Raw genomic sequence first — 21,785 nt, 5'->3', positions numbered from 1 at the left:
CCTTAATGTTATTTTTTTTTGCGTTGGTTTCACTTCCCGTGTAGCTAAGTGCCCATAGAGTATAACAAAACTCAATAGAATGTTTTACAGAGCTTAGATCTGATTTATGTCGTACACGGAAGAGGACAACGCCGAGAAGCACTGATGTTCCACGGCATTTCATGACTATTATCCTTCCATGTGATTAAACATGTACTTATTTCAGGCAGGCAGAGTGCTCATGAACAACTAGCAGAGATAAATACACCTTTAACTACTGTATCACATTGTTAGAAGACACTGAACATTTAGCAGTATCATTTATGAGTCATTGTACCATTGATAAATGATACAAAGTTGTGTCTTTGATGTGTCGCACACAGTTAATGTAAGCCTAGGAGAACCTGATGCTATTGTTCTGTAGCTAATGCAGCCTGCCTTCCTGTGATGTGCTACGCGGCACAGTGCACATACAATGGCACAATGCACATACAATGGCACAATGCACATACAATGGCACAATGCACATACAATGGTCCGGCCCACATCACACTCTTTGTGGGGTAAGAAATTTGAAGAAAATTCTGCTAAATAATTGCCACAAGTGTATGGGACAGTTAAATAGATTGGGGCAACATAATCTACCTTATATTTGTTAACTGCTCATCCTGACATTATCCACGTGACCTGTTTCAACACTTGGTCCAGTCAATATCACATCCATCCATTATGATTTTGAGTGGAAACCTTAAGTTTTGGCAGCATATAACAGTAACATAAGTTCTGTGCAGTTTATGTGCCTGGGTTACACCAGGAGAGAACAGTAGTGTATGTGCCTGGGTTACACCAGGAGAGAACAGTAGTATATGGGCCTGGGTTACACCAGGAGAGAACAGTAGTATATGTGCCTGGGTTACACCAGGAGAGAACAGTAGTATATGTGCCTGGGTTACACCAGGAGAGAACAGTAGTGTATGTGCCTGGGTTACACCAGGAGAGAACAGTAGTGTATGTGCCTGGGTTACACCAGGAGAGAACACTAGTGTATGTGCCTGGGTTACACCAGGAGAGAACAGTAGTGTATGTGTCTGGGTTACACCAGGAGAGAACAGTAGTATATATGTGCCTGGGTTACACCAGGAGAGAACAGTAGTGTATGTGCCTGGGTTACACCAGGAGAGAACAGTAGTGTATGTGCCTGGGTTACACCAGGAGAGAACAGTAGTATATGTGCCTGGGTTACACCAGGAGAGAACACTAGTGTATGTGCCTGGGTTACACCAGGAGAGAACAGTAGTATATGTGTCTGGGTTACACCAGGAGAGAACAGTAGTATATATGTGCCTGGGTTACACCAGGAGAGAACAGTAGTGTATGTGCCTGGGATACACCAGGAGAGAACAGTAGTGTATGTGCCTGGGTTACACCAGGAGAGAACAGTAGTATATGTGCCTGGGTTACACCAGGAGAGAACAGTAGTATATGTGCCTGGGTTACACCAAGAGAGAACAGTAGTGTATGTGCCTGGGTTACACCAGGAGAGAACAGTAGTGTATGTGCCTGGGTTACACCAGGAGAGAACAGTAGTATATGGGCCTGGGTTACACCAGGAGAGAACAGTAGTATATGTGCCTGGGTTACACCAGGTGAGAACAGTAGTATATGTGCCTGGGTTACACCAGGAGAGAACAATAGTATATATGTGCCTGGGTTACACCAGGAGAGAACAGTAGTATATATGTGCCTGGGTTACACCAGGAGAGAACAGTAGTATATATGTGTCTGGGTTACACTAGGAGAGAACAGTAGTATATGCGCCTGGGTTACACCAGGAGAGAACAGTAGTATATGCGCCTGGGTTACACCAGGAGAGAGCAGTAGTATATGTGCCTGGGTTACACCAGGAGAGAACAGTAGTATATATGTGCCTGGGTTACACCAGGAGAGAACAGTAGTGTATGTGCCTGGGTTACACCAGGAGAGAACAGTAGTATATGTGCCTGGGTTACACCAGGAGAGAACAGTAGTATATGCGCCTGGGTTACACCAGGAGAGAACAGTAGTATATGCGCCTGGGTTACACCAGGAGAGAACAGTAGTATATGTGCCTGGGTTACACCAGGAGAGAACAGTAGTATATGTGCCTGGGTTACACCAGGAGAGAACAGTAGTATATGCGCCTGGGTTACACCAGGAGAGAACAGTAGTATATATGTGCCTGGGTTACACCAGGAGAGAACAGTAGTATATATGTGTCTGGGTTACACTAGGAGAGAACAGTATTATATGCGCCTGGGTTACACCAGGAGAGAACAGTAGTATATATGTGTCTGGGTTACACTAGGAGAGAACAGTAGTATATGTGCCTGGGTTACACCAGGAGAGAACAGTAGTATATGTGCCTGGGTTACACCAGGAGAGAACAGTAGTATATGTGCCTGGGTTACACCAGGAGAGAACAGTAGTGTGTGTGCCTGGGTTACACCAGGAGAGAACAGTAGTGTGTGTGCCTGGGTTACACCAGGAGAGAACAGTAGTATATGTGCCTGGGTTACACCAGGAGAGAACAGTAGTGTGTGTGCCTGGGTTACACCAGGAGAGAACAGTAGTGTGTGTGCCTGGGTTACACCAGGAGAGAACAGTAGTGTATGTGCCTGGGTTACACCAGTAGAGAACAGTAGTATATGTGCCTGGGTTACACTAGTAGAGAACAGTAGTATATGTGCCTGGGTTACACCAGGAGAGAACAGTAGTATATGTGCCTGGGTTACACCAGGAGAGAACAGTAGTATATGTGCCTGGGTTACACCAGGAGAGAACAGTAGTATATGTGCCTGGGTTACACCAGGAGAGAACAGTAGTATATGTGCCTGGATTACACCAGGAGAGAACAGTAGTATATGTGCCTGGGTTACACCAGGAGAGAACAGTAGGGTCATCATAATCAGTTTGCACACACACCAGGGGTTGTGCACCCATCTTTTTTTGTGAGCAGCATGGGACACACTTTGTGGGAACACACCCTCACTGGCTGAGGTTATATGCCCCTCCATCCCGTCTCTCGCCTTCCTGAGCATGGGGTAGGAAGTGTAGAATGTGTTTTGCAGTTGAAAATATACAATTAGCCAGAATTAAAAGGTCACAATTTGCATTTTATTTCCAAACTCTACATGATCTCAGCTGCCCTTCGCTCCTCCTCCTCTATTTATCGGAGCTCTTTATAGTAATTGAACAATCACAGGGCAATCATTTGATTTTTTTTTTTTGTCCCTCCACCCTTTCTGCATCTGTCTATATAAAGCAACCTAATATCTCTATTCTTTTCATTCACTCCTTGCAGCGACTCATGTAAGTGTTTAGTAGTTGCTATATGGATACCAGTAATGTATTTCCTTTGTCAGACCATTTACCCCACAAGCTTTTCCTACAACAAATAATATAGTATGTTTATCTCATGGGAAGGTTATCACAGCTTATTCTGTCTCACTGATTCCCTCATTCTTCCCGTAGCCAGTAGCCTGTCTGTGGTGGGGTCTCCTTGTGTGAAAGAGCACATTATCTATTAGCAGTGACCAGATAGCTGGTAATGTTTTCAGTTCTGCAAACTAGGCTTGACACATTTGGAAAGCCTGAGCAGGGCCAGATTCCAGTTGGAGAGAGAGAGAGACTGTCACTGTTTCTCCGTGTGGAAACGCGTGTAATATTATGGGACATTTGGAGAAGAAGATTTGTCAGAAGATGCTACAGTTCCTGTCAGAATAATGCGGCATCTGATCTGTGTCCAAATCAAACCCAGAGAGAAACATTGCTGCATCCTGGAGGGCAGGCCGCGGAGATGCACATAAATCTGCCAGCATTTCTTCTTTCTATTTCTTTTGCTTGGTAATATTCCACTTTTTGCTGCTTTCTTATTTACTCTGAAAACATCTTAAGGTTTTAAACATTTAGAAGCAAATGAAAGTCGTTAACACAAACATGGACTCGCACACATTGGAAAACCTGTTTTTCCCAAGATTAATTTTTATTTGTGCATTATTTACCTAAAAATTTATATATATATATATATATATATATATATATATATGTATATATATATATATATATATATATATATATATAATTACATTGTGTTGGTGTCTCTCATGAAAGATTTGATTAATAGAGTAACATTTCATTCTTCCATAACTTTCGTGTTGAGTTTTTTTTTTTCTTTAATTCAAATTCTGTACAGTGAAAGTATACAGTGACCTGTACTGTATATGGGATGCAGTCAGTTTAGGCACCCCTGGGGGGACTTAGGGTTAGTCACCCTCCGGGGAGGGTTAGGTTAGGGGTAGGGGGAGTTAGGGTTAGGCTCCACTGGGGGGTGGTTAGGGTTAGGCACCCCCTGGAGGGTTAGGTTTAGGGTGCTGGAAGGGGGGGGTTAGGCACCACTAGGGGGAGGTTAGGGTTAGGCACTAGGGAAGGTTGGGGGCGGGGAAGGAGATGGTTAGGGTACTTACCAGACCCAGTCGGGATGTAGACCGTTCGGTCTTCCATAATCTGTATTTCATCCGGTGGCTAATGAGCCGCCGGAATTACATAACAATTCTCCGGTATATTATACAGCCCCCATTCAATCGGCATGTAATAAAGACCCAGACAATCAGCATATTATACAGTTCCTAACCAATCGGCATATAATACAGACCCAGACAATCAGCATATTATACAGGTACTAGCCAATCAGCATATGATACAGCCCACAGCTGGTCAGGATATTATATACAGTAGCTCCTAGCCAATTAGCATATAATACTGCCCTGAACCATTCAGCATTTAATACAATTCCCAGCCAGTCAGGATATTATATACAGTAGCTCCCAGCTAATCAGCATATAATACAAATCCCAGCCAGCCAGGATATTATATACAGTAGCTCCCAGCTAATCAGCATATAATACAGCTACAAGCCAATCAGTATATTATATAACTCCCATCCAATCAGCATTTTATACTTCCCAGTCAATTGGCATAGAAAACAAACTCCAGCCAATCGGCATGTAATACAGCCCCCAGCCAATCAGCATATTATACAGCTCTCAATTTATTGGCATATTATACAGCTCCCAGCCAATCAGCATATTATACAGCTCTCAATTTATTGTCATATTATTCAGCCCACAGCCAAGCTGCATATTATACAGCTCCCAGCCAATCTGCATATAATACAGCTCCCAGCCAATCTGCATATTATACAGCTCCCAGCCAATCTGCATATAATACAGCTCCCAGCCAATCTGCATATAATACAGCTCCCAGCCAATCTGCATATTATACAGCTCCCAGCCAATCTGCATATAATACAGCTCCCAGCCAATCTGCATATAATACAGCTCCCAGCCAATCTGCATATAATACAGCTCCCAGCCAATCTGCATATAATACAGCTCCCAGCCAATCTGCATATAATACAGCTCCCAGCCAATCTGCATATTATACAGCTCCCAGCCAATCTGCGTATGATACAGCTCCCAGCCAATCTGCTTATGATACAGCTCTCAGCCAATCTGCGTATGATACAGCTCCCAGCCAATCTGCGTATATTGCAGCTCCCAGCCAATGTGCATATAATACAGCTCCCTGCCAATCTGCATATAATACAGCTCCCAGCCAATCTGCATATAATACAGCTCTCAGCCAATCTGCATATTATACAGCTCCCAGCCAATCTGCATATAATACAGCTCCCAGCCAATCTGCATATAATACAGCTCCCAGCTAATCTGCATATAATACAGCTCCCAGCCAATCTGCATATGATACAGCTCCCAGCCAATCTGCATATGATACAGCTCCCAGCCAATCTGCATATGATACAGCTCTCAGCCAATGTGCATATGATACAGCTCCCAGCCAATCTGCATATGATACAGCTCTCAGCCAATGTGCATATAATACAGCTCCCAGCCAATGTGCATATAATACAGCTCCCAGCCAATGTGCATATAATACAGCTCCCAGCCAATCTGCATATAATACAGCTCCCAGCCAATGTGCATATAATACAGCTCCCAGCCAATGTGCATATAATACAGCTCCCAGCCAATGTGCATATAATGCAGCTCCCAGCCAATGTGCATATAATACAGCTCCCAGCCAATGTGCATATAATGCAGCTCCCAGCCAATGTGCATATAATACAGCTCCCAGCCAATCTGCGTATAATACAGCTCCCAGCCAATCTGCGTATAATACAGCTCCCACCCAATCTGCATATAATACAGCTCTCAGCCAATCTGCGTATAATACAGCTCCCAGCCAATCTGCGTATAATACAGCTCCCAGCCAATCTGCATATAATACAGCTCCCAGCCAATCTGCATATAGTACAGCTCCCAGCCAAGCAGCATAGACTACAGACCCCAACCATGTAAGTGCAGTAGTGTCCACATCTGAATCAGGCCCTATATAATTATCCTCAAAGAGTGGAAAAATATTTAAACAGAGAGGTATATTCCCCATCAGTTCCTGTCACTGCTCCTCCATTATATAGATTGTGATATATGTACGCGCACACACACACAATAACAGAGCTTACAGTTGGCGTTCCCGCATTCCGTTCCCCTGTACCTCTGACCTCTCCGTGTCTCTTGTCTTCCATGCAGAGAGCTGACAAACAGACCCGGACCATGGACTCCACACAATATGCAGAATTCTGTGAAAGCCGCCAGCTGAGCTTCTGTAAGTGCCCGGATCATGCCCAGCATCCTTCTAGCTGCTTCTGTCACTTGGAAATGATGATTGGTATTTATTTGTAGGGGCCCCTAAATCTATTATACTACCTGCATCCAATTTAAATATGTATCTTCTATTCAGAGATTAAGGGTAATGTGTGGCCCTTTGTTTTATTCTGCTTTATACGTATACAGTGGATCCATAGTCACATGAATACTTCTATTGGCGTATGTTATGTTTGTGTTGGTAATGTAATTGTGCTCTTTCCTCCGCTTTGCTGGATATTGCCATCGCTGAAGTCATTTATAGGTTATTATTTTCAGGTAGAGATCAAGATATAAATTTGATTTTAAAATAGTAAAACTCAATAAGATTCAGAATAATATATTGTTGACTCCATGATAGTCCAGACGCCTGTCATTTTATCGACGCCGGGAGCCCAGCATCCGGCATACCGAATGAAGGTATGCCGAGCGGCGGCCGCGGACAGGTATGGTTATGTTAGAGGCTCCCGGGGGGGACTTAGGGTTATGTACCCCCCCTGATGGAAGGGACGCCGAGCGCGGGGGGGGGTTTAGGTTTAGGGTTCCCGGGGGGATTTGGGTTAGGAACCCCCCCCCCGGGAGGTTAGGCTTGGGCTAGGGGAAGGGAGGGTTAGGGTTAGGCACCCCCGGGGGGGACTTAGGTTTAGGTGGCGGGGAAGGGGGGGTTAGGTTTAGGCACTTAGAGGGGGGATTAGGGTTAGGCACTGGGGGGAGAGGTTAGGGATAGGCACCCCTAAGGGAGGGTTAGGGGGTAGCAATATTTTAGTCAATACTTACCTTAGAATGATCAGGATTTCCTCCTCTGCCAGGATGCCACTGTCTGGATTCCAACCGCCGGGCATGAGTCCGGCAGTGAGTCATATAACGATTCCTGACCCCCCCAACTTGAGCAAGCAAGATGCTCCATGTGGCCCAGTTGCCCAGGACCTGGTTGCCCAGAGGGGCTATTTGGCGCAACTTGTGCAACAGTGTATGAGGACACATCTGTATATCATTTGCAGTCACTAATTTATAATGACCTAAAAATGAAGCAGCATTATGAGCGACCTGAGGCTGCAGAAATCCGTCCATCTGACCTGTTCCCTGCACCCAATATTAAATTGATTGTTGAAGGAACACAAGCTCACCCTGCCAATCACTCTCGTTACCCAGGTGTTTTGGAGGATTTATTTATTTGTTTGCCTGTTTAGTAGACCAAATACCTAGCGTCAAGGCAATGTTATTTCTTCCTGCTAGTCTGAGAGGGCATCTGACACAAATGAAAGCAGTCTCAGATAGAGAGCGGGATGGCAATTTATGAAAATAGTTAGAGCCCAGTATATCCTAGTACTAGGAGTTGATATATAACACAAATAAAACAGCCCGCAGAAGCAGCGCTAGATAGGTATAATAATTAGGCACTTTATGAACAGAGATGCAGGTTAGCAAAGTCCTTTATTTCCTCCTTTTGCTGGGAGATGGCATCAGACACAAATTAAACTGGTGTAAAGAACAGCACCCGCTGTGGGTAACAGGAGGTTACTTTACAAGTATGAAACAGGTGGACAAAGTACAGTATTTCTTTGTACTGGGAGATGGCATTGGACGGAAATGAAACTGACGGAAAGAGAAACCCCAATTTACTTGTACATGGAGTTTACATTGCCCCCCTCACCCCCCATAAGCATACATTGGATTCAGATCTAGTATAGTTATCCAGTCACTAAATTATAGAATTACTTATCATCCTCACTGAGGAGATCATTATACTGTTACATGAAACAGTAGGCAAAGAGCTTGCAATCTTTAAGGTGTGGAAGAACAATTGTAGCTGGTGATGGGGAAAGTGTGTGGCTCCCGTAAGGTGGAAGCACTATCAGGTGCCAGTAATAAAGTAGCCACTGGCATACGTCCGTCTCATTCTTCCTCCTGAGAGATTCAAGGGGCACGTGGTGGAAGTGAAGTAGGCGGGTCCTGATGATGCAATATGTATCATTAGACCCCGACCACAGCTGCCTGATAACGCAAATTGTATCCTTGTGCATCAGAGGCGGAGCCTGAGGGTGCAAATCACATCATGCTGGCCACGCCCATTTCACAAGAAAGGCGGGATCTGGATGGGTGACCTATCCTTCTGGGAGAGTAGCCAAGTATGGCCATTGGGGGCTGCTGTGTCAGTGCATTCACCAGTGGTATGTTATGGTTGGAATGAGGGGAGACTGTACCATTGCAAAACATTGTATAAAGATAAATAGTGTTGCTTATATTAAATGTGTATAGAGAAGAAACTCAATTCTCAGCTTGTGCCTTTGTTACAACCCACTCATCACTGCAGTAAATGGATAATTCTTTCATCTTATCCATTGGGGGCGAGACCTGCTTTGCCATTAGGCAGCTGCCTAGGGTGCATGGAATCGGGGGTACACCATTCCTATCCTACCTATCACAGAATTAAAGCTGCTCTGAAAGAGACGTCCATGTTGTACCAAATGCAGGCGGTGGCTGTGGAACTTATAAGAGGCACTTTCACCTGAAGGGCTGGCAAGAGGCTGTTGGTGGTGGTTGGGATCTGTAGGGTGAATGTTTGCCTAGGGTGCTGAGAATCCTTGCACCAACCCTGATTCGTGGATAGGAATTTAAATGTTGGCTGCTCCTTTTCAACATGCTGAGATAACTTTTGCCTTTTATGCTAAACAATACTCATGATCGGATAACGTATGACACGTATCACCGTAGGACTGTTATTCTATTAACTGACCAGAATAGGTTCCCGAGTTAGCAGCTTTAATTATTAGCACAATGACTGGTGAGGTTTTTTTTTTCAGCACACACTTTGAGTTCCTAGAAATACATTGTGGGCAGGAACGTATTGAGTTTCCGATCACGGAGGACTTGACCATACAGCCCAACTGTGACTAAGAGTGTCTAAAGGTCAAAGCAATAGTGGTAAAGAAAATAGCACATTAATGGCACATGAGTGACACAATTGTGCCATTTATCGCCTCATTACCCTTTCTCAGTTGCTGTTATCTCCCTTTCACAGACAGTGCAAGAGAACATGGCAAATAGTTGGTTTTTTTTGTTGTTTTTGAATGTAGGAAAAACATTTTATTTTTTGTATCCCCCCCAAGTATTTTATTTTAATTCTAAATTTAATTCCGCCTCTGCAGTGCAGCTGAAACATAGCCGAGTGCATCTGCAAGTCATTAAGTGACTGGTACTTTCAGATCACAGCGATTCCAGTAAATGAGAGGTTTGCGATAAAGCCATTTTTAAACCTAAAAATTATAATCAAGGCTCCGCATAAAAGTAAATATACTAGAATGAAAACTGCCGAGCTATGGAATGACAGAGGGAACAGGAATAGCCGTTTGAAACGTCAGTGCTAGGTTTGATCTGTGTCCTCGCCGTTACCCTTTGGCGTGGCCTAGCTGTATGTAGATGAGAACAAAAACTTACCTGTGTCCTTGTCTTTCTGTTGGAGAAACCACTTTGAGTAAACGCCAAAGACTGATGGCAGCTGTGGTCAGCGCTACTTGTCCACTCCACCACACAGCGGCCACTATCCCGTGTGAAACATGTATAATTGCAGTGCGCAAAGACAAGGGCACTGCCCTCATGACCACTGCCCGAAGAAAAAAAAAAAACAGTCCTGCCATGTTCACGGGAAATACCCAAGATCTGCATGATCAGAGGTTCTAACCTTCGGCAGATGTAAAATCAATTCTGTGGCAGAAGATAGAAAATATTCTATAGAGATTATAGCTGTACTGCCTAATTATTCCCATAGATAGTGCTTATTTTGGGAAGCAAAGGCCCCTTTTTCCACAGAGACTGCTGAGGTGAAGTTTTACTCTAGAAATTTTTTTTTCAATGTGGGCAAAATTAGGTGTGAGGTTATTTAGATGTGCAGGCTCAGCAGGTGAAAAAAATGTGTATGTCAATAGAATTTCATTGACTAACAAGGTGATGTGTGTGTGTGTGTGTAGCTAAACACCCATCACTCTGTAGTCATAGTCTAGCACTTTTCCACTGGTGTGTCCTGGAGGGGAGGTCCACTCCACTGGTGTGTCTTGGTAGGGTGGCCCAATGGGTGAGTGGGAACCAGGTTGATGACCTTCTGTCCCGTAAATCCGCTAGAACTCCACAAAATAATTGTTTGTTAAAAAATATACTTTTTTCTCATTTTGATTTGTCACATTTTTTTGTGTATTTTTTTTTTAAATTTTTATTATGCTTTAAGTGGACAGATAAGGGTGCATAGACGCTGTTCTATCCCGCATTGCTCCTTTCTTACTGTGTACCCCATCTAATACTTTCCTATTCTCTCGAAATGTTTGGGAGACGCACGAAAATCAGATGGCGCTCCCGGCCACCCAGAAAAGTGGGCAAGTCTCCCGCCCCCCCTGCCTACCTTGAATCACGTCATCGTGGCCCTGCCTCGGTAATCTCGGCATTGTGTAGAAGGGACGGGGCCACAATGACGCAGTTGCGCGCCATGCACCCTTCTCCACCCCCAAAGCTATTTCAAATCCCCACCAGGTCGGCACAGGATGTAAGTTCTCACGAGCAGGGCCCTCATCCCTCGTGCTTCTCCTACCCTACTTATACTATCTTATACTCCCTAGAACGGCACCTAACCCTTGTGTGCTGCCCCCTGCTGCTTATTTCAGTGTTATGATCGTGGATGCAGCAATGTGTATAGACCATGTCCTTGGCCTGCATTGTTTGTACTGTAAGCTACAGGTTTCTTGTATTGCTCATTTTCTTATGGAACCTTTTTGACGCCATAAATATAAATGAGAATAATTGTATTACATGTCCTTCAGCTTATGGTATTCTGGGAATTGCAGTTTTTCGGGAAGGCAGCCTGCTCACGTACAGCATAAGCTTATATATAATTCTCTTTTTGGATGGACTGCTTCCTGTACGTAGGGAGGGATAGTATAGAACTACAGCTAGCATATACATTCCCCTGTACTAGCTACAAGTAAGCATACAAAATGACTAAAGTTACAGGCGGGCAATTTTATATTATTTATATTACTGGGTCTAAGGATCAGTGATGGTAAGAGAGAGATAAACATATCTCTCTGTACATTGGCCGTCCCTGCCATACGCTGCTATCATATAAATCTCTCTGTACATTGGCCGTCCCTACCATACGCTGCTATCTTATAAATCTCTCTGTACATTGGCCGTCCTTACCATACGCTGCTATCATATAAATCTCTCTGTACAATGGCCGTCCATACCATACGCTGCTATACTCTGGCTGTCTGGGGAGAATGTTTTTTTATTTTTCCTTTTCTAGCTAAATCTTTTCCCAGTATGGCAGCTCCCTCATGCTATACATTCTATTGGTAAATGTTTACAGGTATGTGTTATGCCCACCACAAGCTATACTATTGTATACTAATCGTAGACAGACTGGCTGGCACTATTGCCCACCTTGTGGACTGGCAGGGACACAGAGATAAGCTGTAGAAGCAGTGGAATTGTTACATATAGAGTCTACATAAAAATGATTAATGGCAACGCTTCCATTGTATGTGACTCTCCTCCCCTCCCCTTCTGTCTACCTGTTCTCTGTTATATATTCCTCCTCATCACTAAATACCTGTGTGAAGAGGTGCAGTGTGTTCACCAGTTATTGGTGTCAGATCCACGATGATCATCCTAAACAAGAGAACGGTTGTCCATGTGCCAATTAATGACATCGCCCTTGCTTGAGCTACGGCTGCTGGTTTAATGGAGTCGGCATTAAGTGACCCAGCCTCGGCACTGGATGTTAGCACCTAATTAAGATGAATGGTGTACTTCACACCTGTTGTGTGAGGCCATAAATGTTTTTTTATTGTTGCGTTCATTTACACTGCAGAGACTTCTACACGTGCGAGACAGAATGTTTAGTTGGTCACTGCTGTAATTCAGTCTGGTTTTAGACTGTAGTAACAAGCGTCTCCCGCACTAGGGTATAGATGTTACAGTAAGGAGTGTTTGGGGCAGGCTTTGATTTATCTCACAAAATATTCCCAGCATCCTTAAGTCCTTTCCAAGCATAGGGCATACAAAAACATCGGAAAATGTTATAACGTGCCTATCTATTAGGAAATCAATCAATCTGATACATGTTGCCAGTGCAGTAGCTCTCCTCTCCCTGGTGGTGGCGCTAGGAAGGAAAAGGAATTCAATAAATTCTCCTGGACCGTTATGAGTGGGTCTGTGTATCAAGCAATGAAAAATGTGGAGAAGTGGACCAGTGGAGAATTCGTCCATAGCAACCAATCACTCCTACTGTACCTATTATTTTATATGCTGTACTTGATAACTGCTACTTCAAAGCTGATTGGTTGCTCTGGGCAACTTCTCTACCGGTCCACTTCTCCACACTTATCACTGTTTGTTACATAAATCCCCCGGACAATTTGACCTAGGTGGTATTTCTTCACAGGGGTTGAAGCGTTAAACCAGAACCCTTCGGTTCTAACTAATGGGGTTTCCTCATTCAAAGTTTGTAACGGCATAAGATAGGGGTGCCCATTATCGGCCCATGATTTTGGCTCTTATGATTGAGCCCCTGTCTTCCATACTCAGGAACAGCCCTGTCATTTCTGGCATTCTGCTTGGCCCCTCTGAGTACAGCGTGTCCCTTTATGACAGTGATGTGTTCCATGCTATCATCAACCTTGTTTTTTCTCTCATAAACTTGGAGCGAGACATTAGCGTGTTGGGTGAAGTCTCATTGCTTCTGTGGACACTTCACTGTGGTATCAGTCACTGGAGGTGTGTACGAATCCCCTAAAATATAACACTTTGTGTAATCTGGGATCGGTATGAAATACCGCCGGAAGAATGTCAAATCCCGGCGTCGGTAGACCGGCAACTGAAGATCCCGACAGGTAAGTATTTTAACTATAACTAACCTTAGCACCCCCCCCCCCAACCCTAACCCTCCCTTAGGGGTGCCTAACACTAACCTCAGCCCCAAGTGCCTAACCCTAACCCTTCCTTCCCCGCAGCCTAAACCTAAGTCTCCTGGCAGAATGCCTAACCCTAACCTCCTCCGGGGGTGCCTAAACCTAACCCCTTCCGGGGGTGCCTAAACCTAACCCTCCCTTAGGGGTGCCTAACTCTAACCTCAACCCAAGTGCCTAAATCTAACCCCCCCTTCCCCGCAGCCTAAACCTAAGTCTCCTGGCGGAATACCTAACTCCTACGGTGGTGCCTAAACCCCCCTTGCCCTAGCCTAACCCTCCCTGAGGGGTACCTCACCCTAAGTCCCCCAGGCAGCCTCTAACCTAACCCTCCCTGTCCGCGGCCGCCGCTCGGCATACCTTCGTTCGTTATGCCGGGCGTCTGGCTCCTGGCTTAGGTAAAATGACAGGCGGCAGGATTTCAACGCCTGTCATTAGACCCCTGCTGGGATTAGACAGTCGGGAAACCCTGACTGCATCCCGTAATCTGGGCTCTAGGCAGTAACATTGTATACATTGTGGATGATCCTGTTCGATTTATGGGGAAAAAATAGGAAATAATGAAACATGTTATTGTACGAATTGAACATATATGGGGATTGGAAATACTGTAGCACCGATTCGCCTCTGAAATATAAACGAATCTGCTGATAGAATGTGTATTTCAATGATTGTACGTACCCAACAGCTAAAAAGGCCTCTAAATTCCGGGACTGGTTAGACTGCAGCAGCATGGAGATCAAACCCAATGCGGTCGCCATGGAGATACTCTCGTATCTGGCCTACGAAATTGTGGCTCAGGTAAGCGACTCTTGATCCCTTTCATTACCTAGCAGAAACAGATGTAGATAAGTAGTGAAGCACATACAGTATATAGGCGTTTGCAGGAGTACAATATGCATTTAAAAAGACGAGAAAACAGACGCAACGCATTTTGCTTCTGGTACACGAAACGGCCGCCTCCGATTTTCCCATTATAGGCAGACCTCTGTGAGAACAATATACATAATATGCGTACAAAAGCCTGGAATCACAGCAGGAAGCAATATATGTAACAAGTATATCAAATAATTTATACCCAACTAAACCTGTCCGATTCGTCAAGGTCAGCTTGAATGAACAAGAGTAGGTTGCACACGAGCATCACACATGTTCCGTTAGCTGAAGGTAAAACATAGTATTGTAAGAACAGCCAAGTATGTAATATCCCAATATAAGAGCCATACAATGAAGGCCAATTTGAGGCCTTAAAACGGCTGTCATTGGTTAGAGTCAGTGGAACCGTGAGCCAACCAAAAGGTCTACATGCATACCTGGGTTGTGAACTGCTTGGGCACTGAGGTGGTGGTTATGGGTTTGCTCAGCTCAGGCTATATAATACGGGGATACATCTGTGAGGACTGTATACACAGAAGAGAAGGATGGAGGTGCAAAGGGGTCTTTGAGTAAAATATTGGATTTAATCCAAACCTGGATGATGTCACTGCTGATATAAAGGGGAATTATACTCTTTGCTACTGTATTCGAGCTTGTTGTTGTTTGAGGATGAGATTGTCCTTCATATTATGCTTCATGCGCAACGCTTTCTCTTTTTGCATTGCATTGTCTTTTGGCTTTCTGCTCACTAATGGGATCTTCTATATATGGATGGTTGACTATAAATCTAGCAGGGATTTCTGGGTTATATTATCTTGCGGCAAATGATGAAACCTATTGTACACTGACTCATTATTATAAGTATCCAGTTGTGCTCTGTATCCTGAATGTTTCTGATTCTAGTTAGTGGATCTGGCTCTTCTCGTGAAGCAAGACATGTCTCAGAAGACCAGCGACCCCTTCTCACACGCAATGACTGCTACCTACATACAAACCCATAATCCTTGCGAGGTACAATAATGGACATGCTCTATCTGTCTATCTGCCCGTCTCTGTTATTACTGTACTAGATAGTAATTCTATGTATTTTCCTCTTAAAGCCCCTTTTTCAAGCCCAGCCACTGAAGAGTAATCCGGAGACTCCAGAGATAACGCCTCCCGCCACGCCAACTCCTCCATCAGCCGGACCACCACATATGGGCAAGAACCAGGCTGGACCTCTCGGCAATGGGGCACAAACACCAGAATCTGCCAAGGCCAAACAGAGGAAAAGGAAAAAGGTAGAGGGAATAAATGCAACATCCGTTACACCAGAGTTACCCAAACTCCGCCTTTACAGACCAGGTTTTTAGGATAACCATGTTTGAGCACAGGTGACTTAATTAGCTCCTCAAGTCAATTTGATTTAACCATCTGGACTCAAGCATGGATATCCTTAAAATCTGGACTGTAATGGCGGAGTTTGGGAATTTCTGCCTCATTTGCTCACTTGTTATATAGCGGTCACTGGATGAAAGATCTCGGCAGTGGGTTTTGGTAAAGTGTTTTTGTTTCAAAAATAGGTCAACGTATACCATGGAAAAACTGATTTTCCCACAGCTACGTGTGATGTGTCAATATAAATGTGGGTAATTAGTGTACAAAGCTCATAATTAAAGATTCAAGGCAGAAGTTCCTAAAAGCGGTCCTCAAGGCACCCCAACAACTCAGGTTTGGGAGATATCCATGGTTGAGCACAGGTGGTCAAATATAGATATCCTTAAAACCTGTTAGGATGCCTTGAGGACCGAGTTTGGGAGCCTGTGATCTAAGGGCTAAATTTACTAAGTGGCAGCTTTTTTAAGCCCCCGAATCTCTGAGGTTTTGACACAGAAATTTAAAACTGCAATAATTTTAGATGCAAAACACTCCTGGTTTTGCAATTAATATTATTGCCGTTTTAAGTATCAGGGTCAAAACTGCAGAGATTCGGCCTTCGACTTTTTAATTATAACCCATGTACACTAATTACTCACATTTATACTCGAAACCTAGTTCATCTAGCCCTAACACTGAAAAAAATGGGGCTATATTTCATGAACTCTCCCACTAGGCTCAGAAGTTTTCTTGGGGTGTCGGGCTCACCTCAGGTGCTGTGTCAGGGGGATACAGTCAATATACCGATGGACGAGAAGCCGTCTGTCGGAATCCCGCTGTCTAAATCCCGACACAGGACTAAAGACAGACGTCTATCTTTAGCCCAATGACGTAATCCTGACAGGACGGCTTCCTGAATGAAGGTAAGCGGGGACACTTAGTTGTTAGCCGCAAGGGGGATAGGAGGGTTAGGTTTAGGCACCCCCGGGGGGATTTAGGGTTAGGCTAGGAGAAGGGGGGGTTAGGGTTAGGCGCCACTGGGGGGAGGTTAGGATTAGGTGCCCCCCCCCCCCCCGGGGAGGGTTAGGGTGTGGGGGGAGGGTTAGGTTTAGGCACCCCTGGGGGGGAATTAGTGTAAGGCACCACCCCGGGTGTTTTAGGGTTAGGCACCCCTAAGGGTGGTTAGGGTTAGGGGACTTACCTCCTCCTTCAGGATTATAAATGTTCGGGCTTCTGACGTCTGCGCTTTCAGCCTTCGGGATTTCATACCCAACCCGTGTCAGGTCTGTCGCAGGATTGCTCGTTGTGAGTTTTCTTTTGTGATTAGTGTGGTGTGTGATTAGTGTGGTGTGTGATTAGTGTGGTGTGTGATTAGAGCAAGACATTTTTTTTTTTATATTATTAGTAGGATTTCAATACATTACTTTAGTGTGGAAGTGCTCCCGTTTACCTCAAATTCAGTCCAATGTCTCCCTCAGCACAGATGGTGTAGTGGTTAGCATTACTGCCTCACAGCAGTGGGTTCTATTCCCACCATGACCATAACTGTGTGGAGTTTGTATGCTCTCCCCATGTTTGCGTGAGCTTCTTTCGGGTTATCCAGTTTCGTATCTTAGTTGGCATATAATGTAATACTGTAAGTTCTTTATTCTAACTTGTGACAAAAAAAATGAAGTTGCAGATTAAGAATAAGAATGCATGTCACGGGTCACTTGTATTGGACCTGTCTTTTGTCTTTTTACCCTAAATTGTGCACTTGTTCCTCAATTCTTTTTCCTCAGCTTTGCATCTTAGTTTGCTTGAAGTGTGCTAAGTACTTAGGACCTCATTCAGAGTCTCTCGCTAGCGCTGTGCGCTTGCAAACGGCCCGATGGTTTGCGTATGCGCACGCTTCTTTCTGCGCATGCGCGAACTACTCTGTGTGATCGCAGGCCACTCGCTCGCCCAGCAAAGACACCCCAGGGTAATGAGTGACAGGAGAGGCCGTTTGTGGGTGGTAACAGGGGCAGGGCACTAGTAACGGGGGAAGTGGAGATGCGAACGCAGGCGTGCCTGAGTGTTTCAATGCCGTTGTAGAGGCGTGCATAATTAATATGCAGTGTCATAGTACACGTCACCAGCCTGTTTTGTACACTGAAGTCCTCGCAGTGCGTGCGGTAGGGTAAGGCAACCACAAGTGCTGCGATCGCTTCCGATTGTCCTCGATGTACCAATGTTTTAATACACTTCCTGGAGATGACGTGTGCTGGTGGGCGGCTCTGCCTGTGCGATTGGGTGTATACTGGCCGCTCGCTAAGACATGCTGGATGTGCTTATGCCTTGGCAAGCGTTCGCTTCCCGTGACGTCATTTTGACAAATTTGCATACGCTGGGGGCGAGCGATCGCATCTAGCGACAGACTCTGAATATCATTAACGATATCATTCAGCGCCGGGCTCTCTCCCCCATTCCCTGACATGCAGCAAAGTCTGTGGCATGCTGTACTGGGCCATGTGGCGCGATTTGGGGACAGTTGTAAATGGACACATCTGTAGTGGTGGCTGACTCAGCCTGGATGAATGTCAGCAGCTATTTTCAAGTGCGCAATGTACAGATGTGCCCTCACTCGTCTTTGCTGCAGTTGCTCCAAACAGCCGCTCTTAGCGCACCTGCGCCTGGCGTCTAGGAGACTGTGCTGATTAATTTGATAAGTGACACTTGTACAGTGATTGTGCTGAGCGAAAAAAATTGTGGGTCCCAGGGACCCCTCACTTTAAAAAAATGGGGTCCTACTCCTCTATTTCTGGGTCCCATCACATTATCGGGTTGAGGACAGGTAGCGGTTGAGGTAGAAGGGGTTAAGGGCAAGCAGCAGATGGGGTGGAGCTAAGGGGTGTATAGGCAGGCAGAAGTTGGGGTAGAGGGGAGTAAGGGCAGGCAGTGCTGAGGGTAGGGAGGGGGCAAGGGTAGATAGCTGGCGCAGTACTGAGGGGCAAGGAGGGGGTTAGGGGCTTTCCCACCACACACTGACAGCACTGCTCAAACGTGTTCCAGCAAACACCGGCACTGCACAGCAAGATCCCATGGGACAGTGATGACAAGATGGTGGAGGGGCACGGGCAGTGCTGACATGATGAGGTGAGGGGTTTAGGGCCCTGACGCCATGATGGTGGGTGGTGGTGGGGGGGGGGGGTGGTACAGAGCTCTGACAATTCCTGAAAAAGACAATAGGTGAATGGAAAGGTTAATAAAAAACATACAGAGGACAGCGACTTTATCATTTGTCATTTCTAAGGGACACAATATGATTGAAGTTCTATATGATTTTCCAACTTCACTGTCAAACAGTTTATATGCTAATACACAAGACTTGCTGTTTTGTTTTATTTTAAGAAAGTGTTGCGATATATACTCTGTGTGTATATATATATATCGTAATGTTAATTTTTCATAACTTTTCATACATTAAGCAGTATTGAAAGTGTATTTAATAATGTTCTGACTTTGTGTTCTTAAAGTATTTGCAGGCCTAGATAAGCTTGATTTTTGTGAACTGAAAATAAGTTCAATGAAAATGAGTAGCCAAAGACTTCCTGTAATAGTGTAAAAAATGTGGGGATGTAGTCATTAGGTCGACAATAACAATGTAGACATCAATATTGTTAAAATGACGACCGGTAACGTGTCATGTGATATGCTGACATTGTCAGAATGTCGACATTAGGGTTAAGATGCGAGTCGGGAGAATTAGGGTTAAGCTATGGGGGTAGTTAGGGTTAGGCACTAGTGGGAGGGGTACGATTAGACAACGGGGAGGAGGTTAGAGTTAGGCACAAGGGGGTTGTTAGGGTTAGGCTACGTTGGGGAGGTTAGGCACTAGGGCAGGGATGGGGAACCTCAGGCCCTGGGGCCGTATAAGGCCCTTGGAGTCATTTGGTTTGGCCCTCTGAGCTTTTTTCTGCTAGCCTCATCTGGCTAGCAGGGTGCCTAGAATTTCACCCTGCAGCCAGAATATATGCAGCAGTGCCATCTGGACGCTTCAGACTGTCACACCGCTGCCCTTACAGCTCCCCGGAGCATCCTCAGGATGCTCTGGGCATTGCTGCAATCATCGGTGATTGTGACCCCGCCCCTTGTGACATCATACGGAGAAGGGGCGTGGTCTGTACCAGGCCCGCGAATAATGTTATATGTATAAAAATGGACCCCGGCAGAAAAAAGGTTCCCCACCCCTGCACTAGGGGGAGGTTAGGGTTAGGCACAAGGGGGGTTGTTAGGGTTAGGCACTAGGGGGAGGTTAGGGCTAGGCACAAGGAGGTTAGGGATAGGCACAAGGGGGGTTGTTAGGGTTAGGCAGCGTTGGGGAGATTAGGGTTAGGCACAGGGGGGATATTAGTGTTGGGCTCTAGGGTGAGTTTAGGGTAAGGCTATGGGGGGTTAGAGTTAAGCACAAGGGGGTTGTTGAGGTTAGGCTACTAGGGGAAGGTTAGGGTTAGAAACAAAGTCGGTGGCTAGGGTTAATGGATGGTGGAGAGGTTAGGGTTAGGCACTACGGGTTGTTAGGGTTAGGCTACAGGGGGCGGTCATAGCTGTCACGACAAGCACTTACCTGAGCCTATCTGACCCGAGGGAAGATTTTGGTGTAATTTCCTTTTCATGTCCTATGTGAGTAATGAATATGTGAGACTTGCTTTATTTGGCCATATTGGAAATGTTAGCTACTGGAAATGTAAGACGGTAATGATATGTATGTATGAGCCATTATTTTACACAGTTCAAATCAATTATCCTACCGCTGACTGGCGCTGGGCAATTTGTTTTTTTGCCGTGATGTTTTTTTCATCCAATTTTCAATAATGAATCTCTTTTTTCGTGAGTGCATTGCTTTTTCCATGAATACTAAAGCAGACATAGTAATTCCATAACAAAAAAAAATGGAAATCAAGGAAAAATGGTATTTTAATAGAGGAAAAATATGTTTGCAAATTAGTCTGCTGAACGATACAGGAGCCCGTGGAACAGTCATCAAAGGACATTTTACAGCAGAGCGCACTTTGGTGCTGGTGGTCTGACCAGCTCTGCCGTATGAGAAAAATATTAAGCGGAACATTTTCTTTTACGTCGTGGTTTATGCAAATTGCACTGCAAACATGAATGGCGTGTTATTTTTACATCTCTTTGGAGTCTTCGTTTATACAGTTTGTAGGAGATTAATTGCCACTATATTTGTCCTACTCTGCAAGAGTTACTGTTCGCTAATTATTTCTGTTGGCAGAGCCAGGCATTCAGGTCCATTCTACCGGGACTTCATTCTTTCAGTATCGGCAGACAAGAAATTAAACTGATTTACTGCAGGAATTCCAGTAGCTGGGAGTAAGTTCACTTGTGACCACCTCCTATGAACTTACAGTCCATCTGCTGTAGCTTTCCGAAAGCAAAAATCTAACAGTTTTATGAGGCCGGAGAAGGAATTGCGGGTTATGTCCAAATTATCCAGAAAACCTACAAGTACTGTGCATGTGGATGTTATAGTAAACTGTACATTGTATGAGTACAATCATTTTAGATCCAACCATTAAGTGGGGTACACACTGTGCAGTAAAGGGGCCGAACAGCCAATTCTCAGCTGCCCCGGTCTAATTATTGCACAGTGGGCCTAATTCAGACCCTGACGCTATTTGCGGCCGCTCGCTCTCAAAAAGGGGCCGTCTATGGTAAACATGCGCTCGCTCTTTGCGGTGTAAGGACGCCTCTATGTCTTAGCGGGCGAGGGCTTATTGCGCTCGCAAGTGTTTAATGATGCCCCCTTGCCACTCGCAACAAACGTCATCTCCAGGAAATGTAGGATTAATTGGGACCATTGGGAGCCATCGGAGCT

The 21,785-nt window shown here is 45.0% G+C and overlaps 1 protein-coding gene across 1 annotated transcript in view; it reads left to right on the top strand.

Annotated features, from left to right (window-relative positions):
• The window catches only part of SUPT3H (SPT3 homolog, SAGA and STAGA complex component), a 534,367-nt gene that overhangs the window by 411,159 nt on the left and 101,423 nt on the right, over window positions 1-21,785 (top strand). The window contains exons 7-10 of the mRNA XM_088467258.1: window positions 6,627-6,702; window positions 14,385-14,497; window positions 15,476-15,583; window positions 15,673-15,852. Coding sequence (XP_088323384.1) covers window positions 6,627-6,702; window positions 14,385-14,497; window positions 15,476-15,583; window positions 15,673-15,852 — 477 coding nt within the window. The remainder of the gene's footprint in view (window positions 1-6,626; window positions 6,703-14,384; window positions 14,498-15,475; window positions 15,584-15,672; window positions 15,853-21,785) is intronic.

This window comes from Taudactylus pleione, unplaced genomic scaffold, assembly GCF_031769625.1.
Source record: "Taudactylus pleione unplaced genomic scaffold, aTauple2 ptg000070l, whole genome shotgun sequence".
In the NCBI taxonomy this organism is placed as follows: Eukaryota; Metazoa; Chordata; class Amphibia; order Anura; family Myobatrachidae; genus Taudactylus; species Taudactylus pleione.
This window is presented reverse-complemented; position numbering and strand designations above follow the sequence as displayed.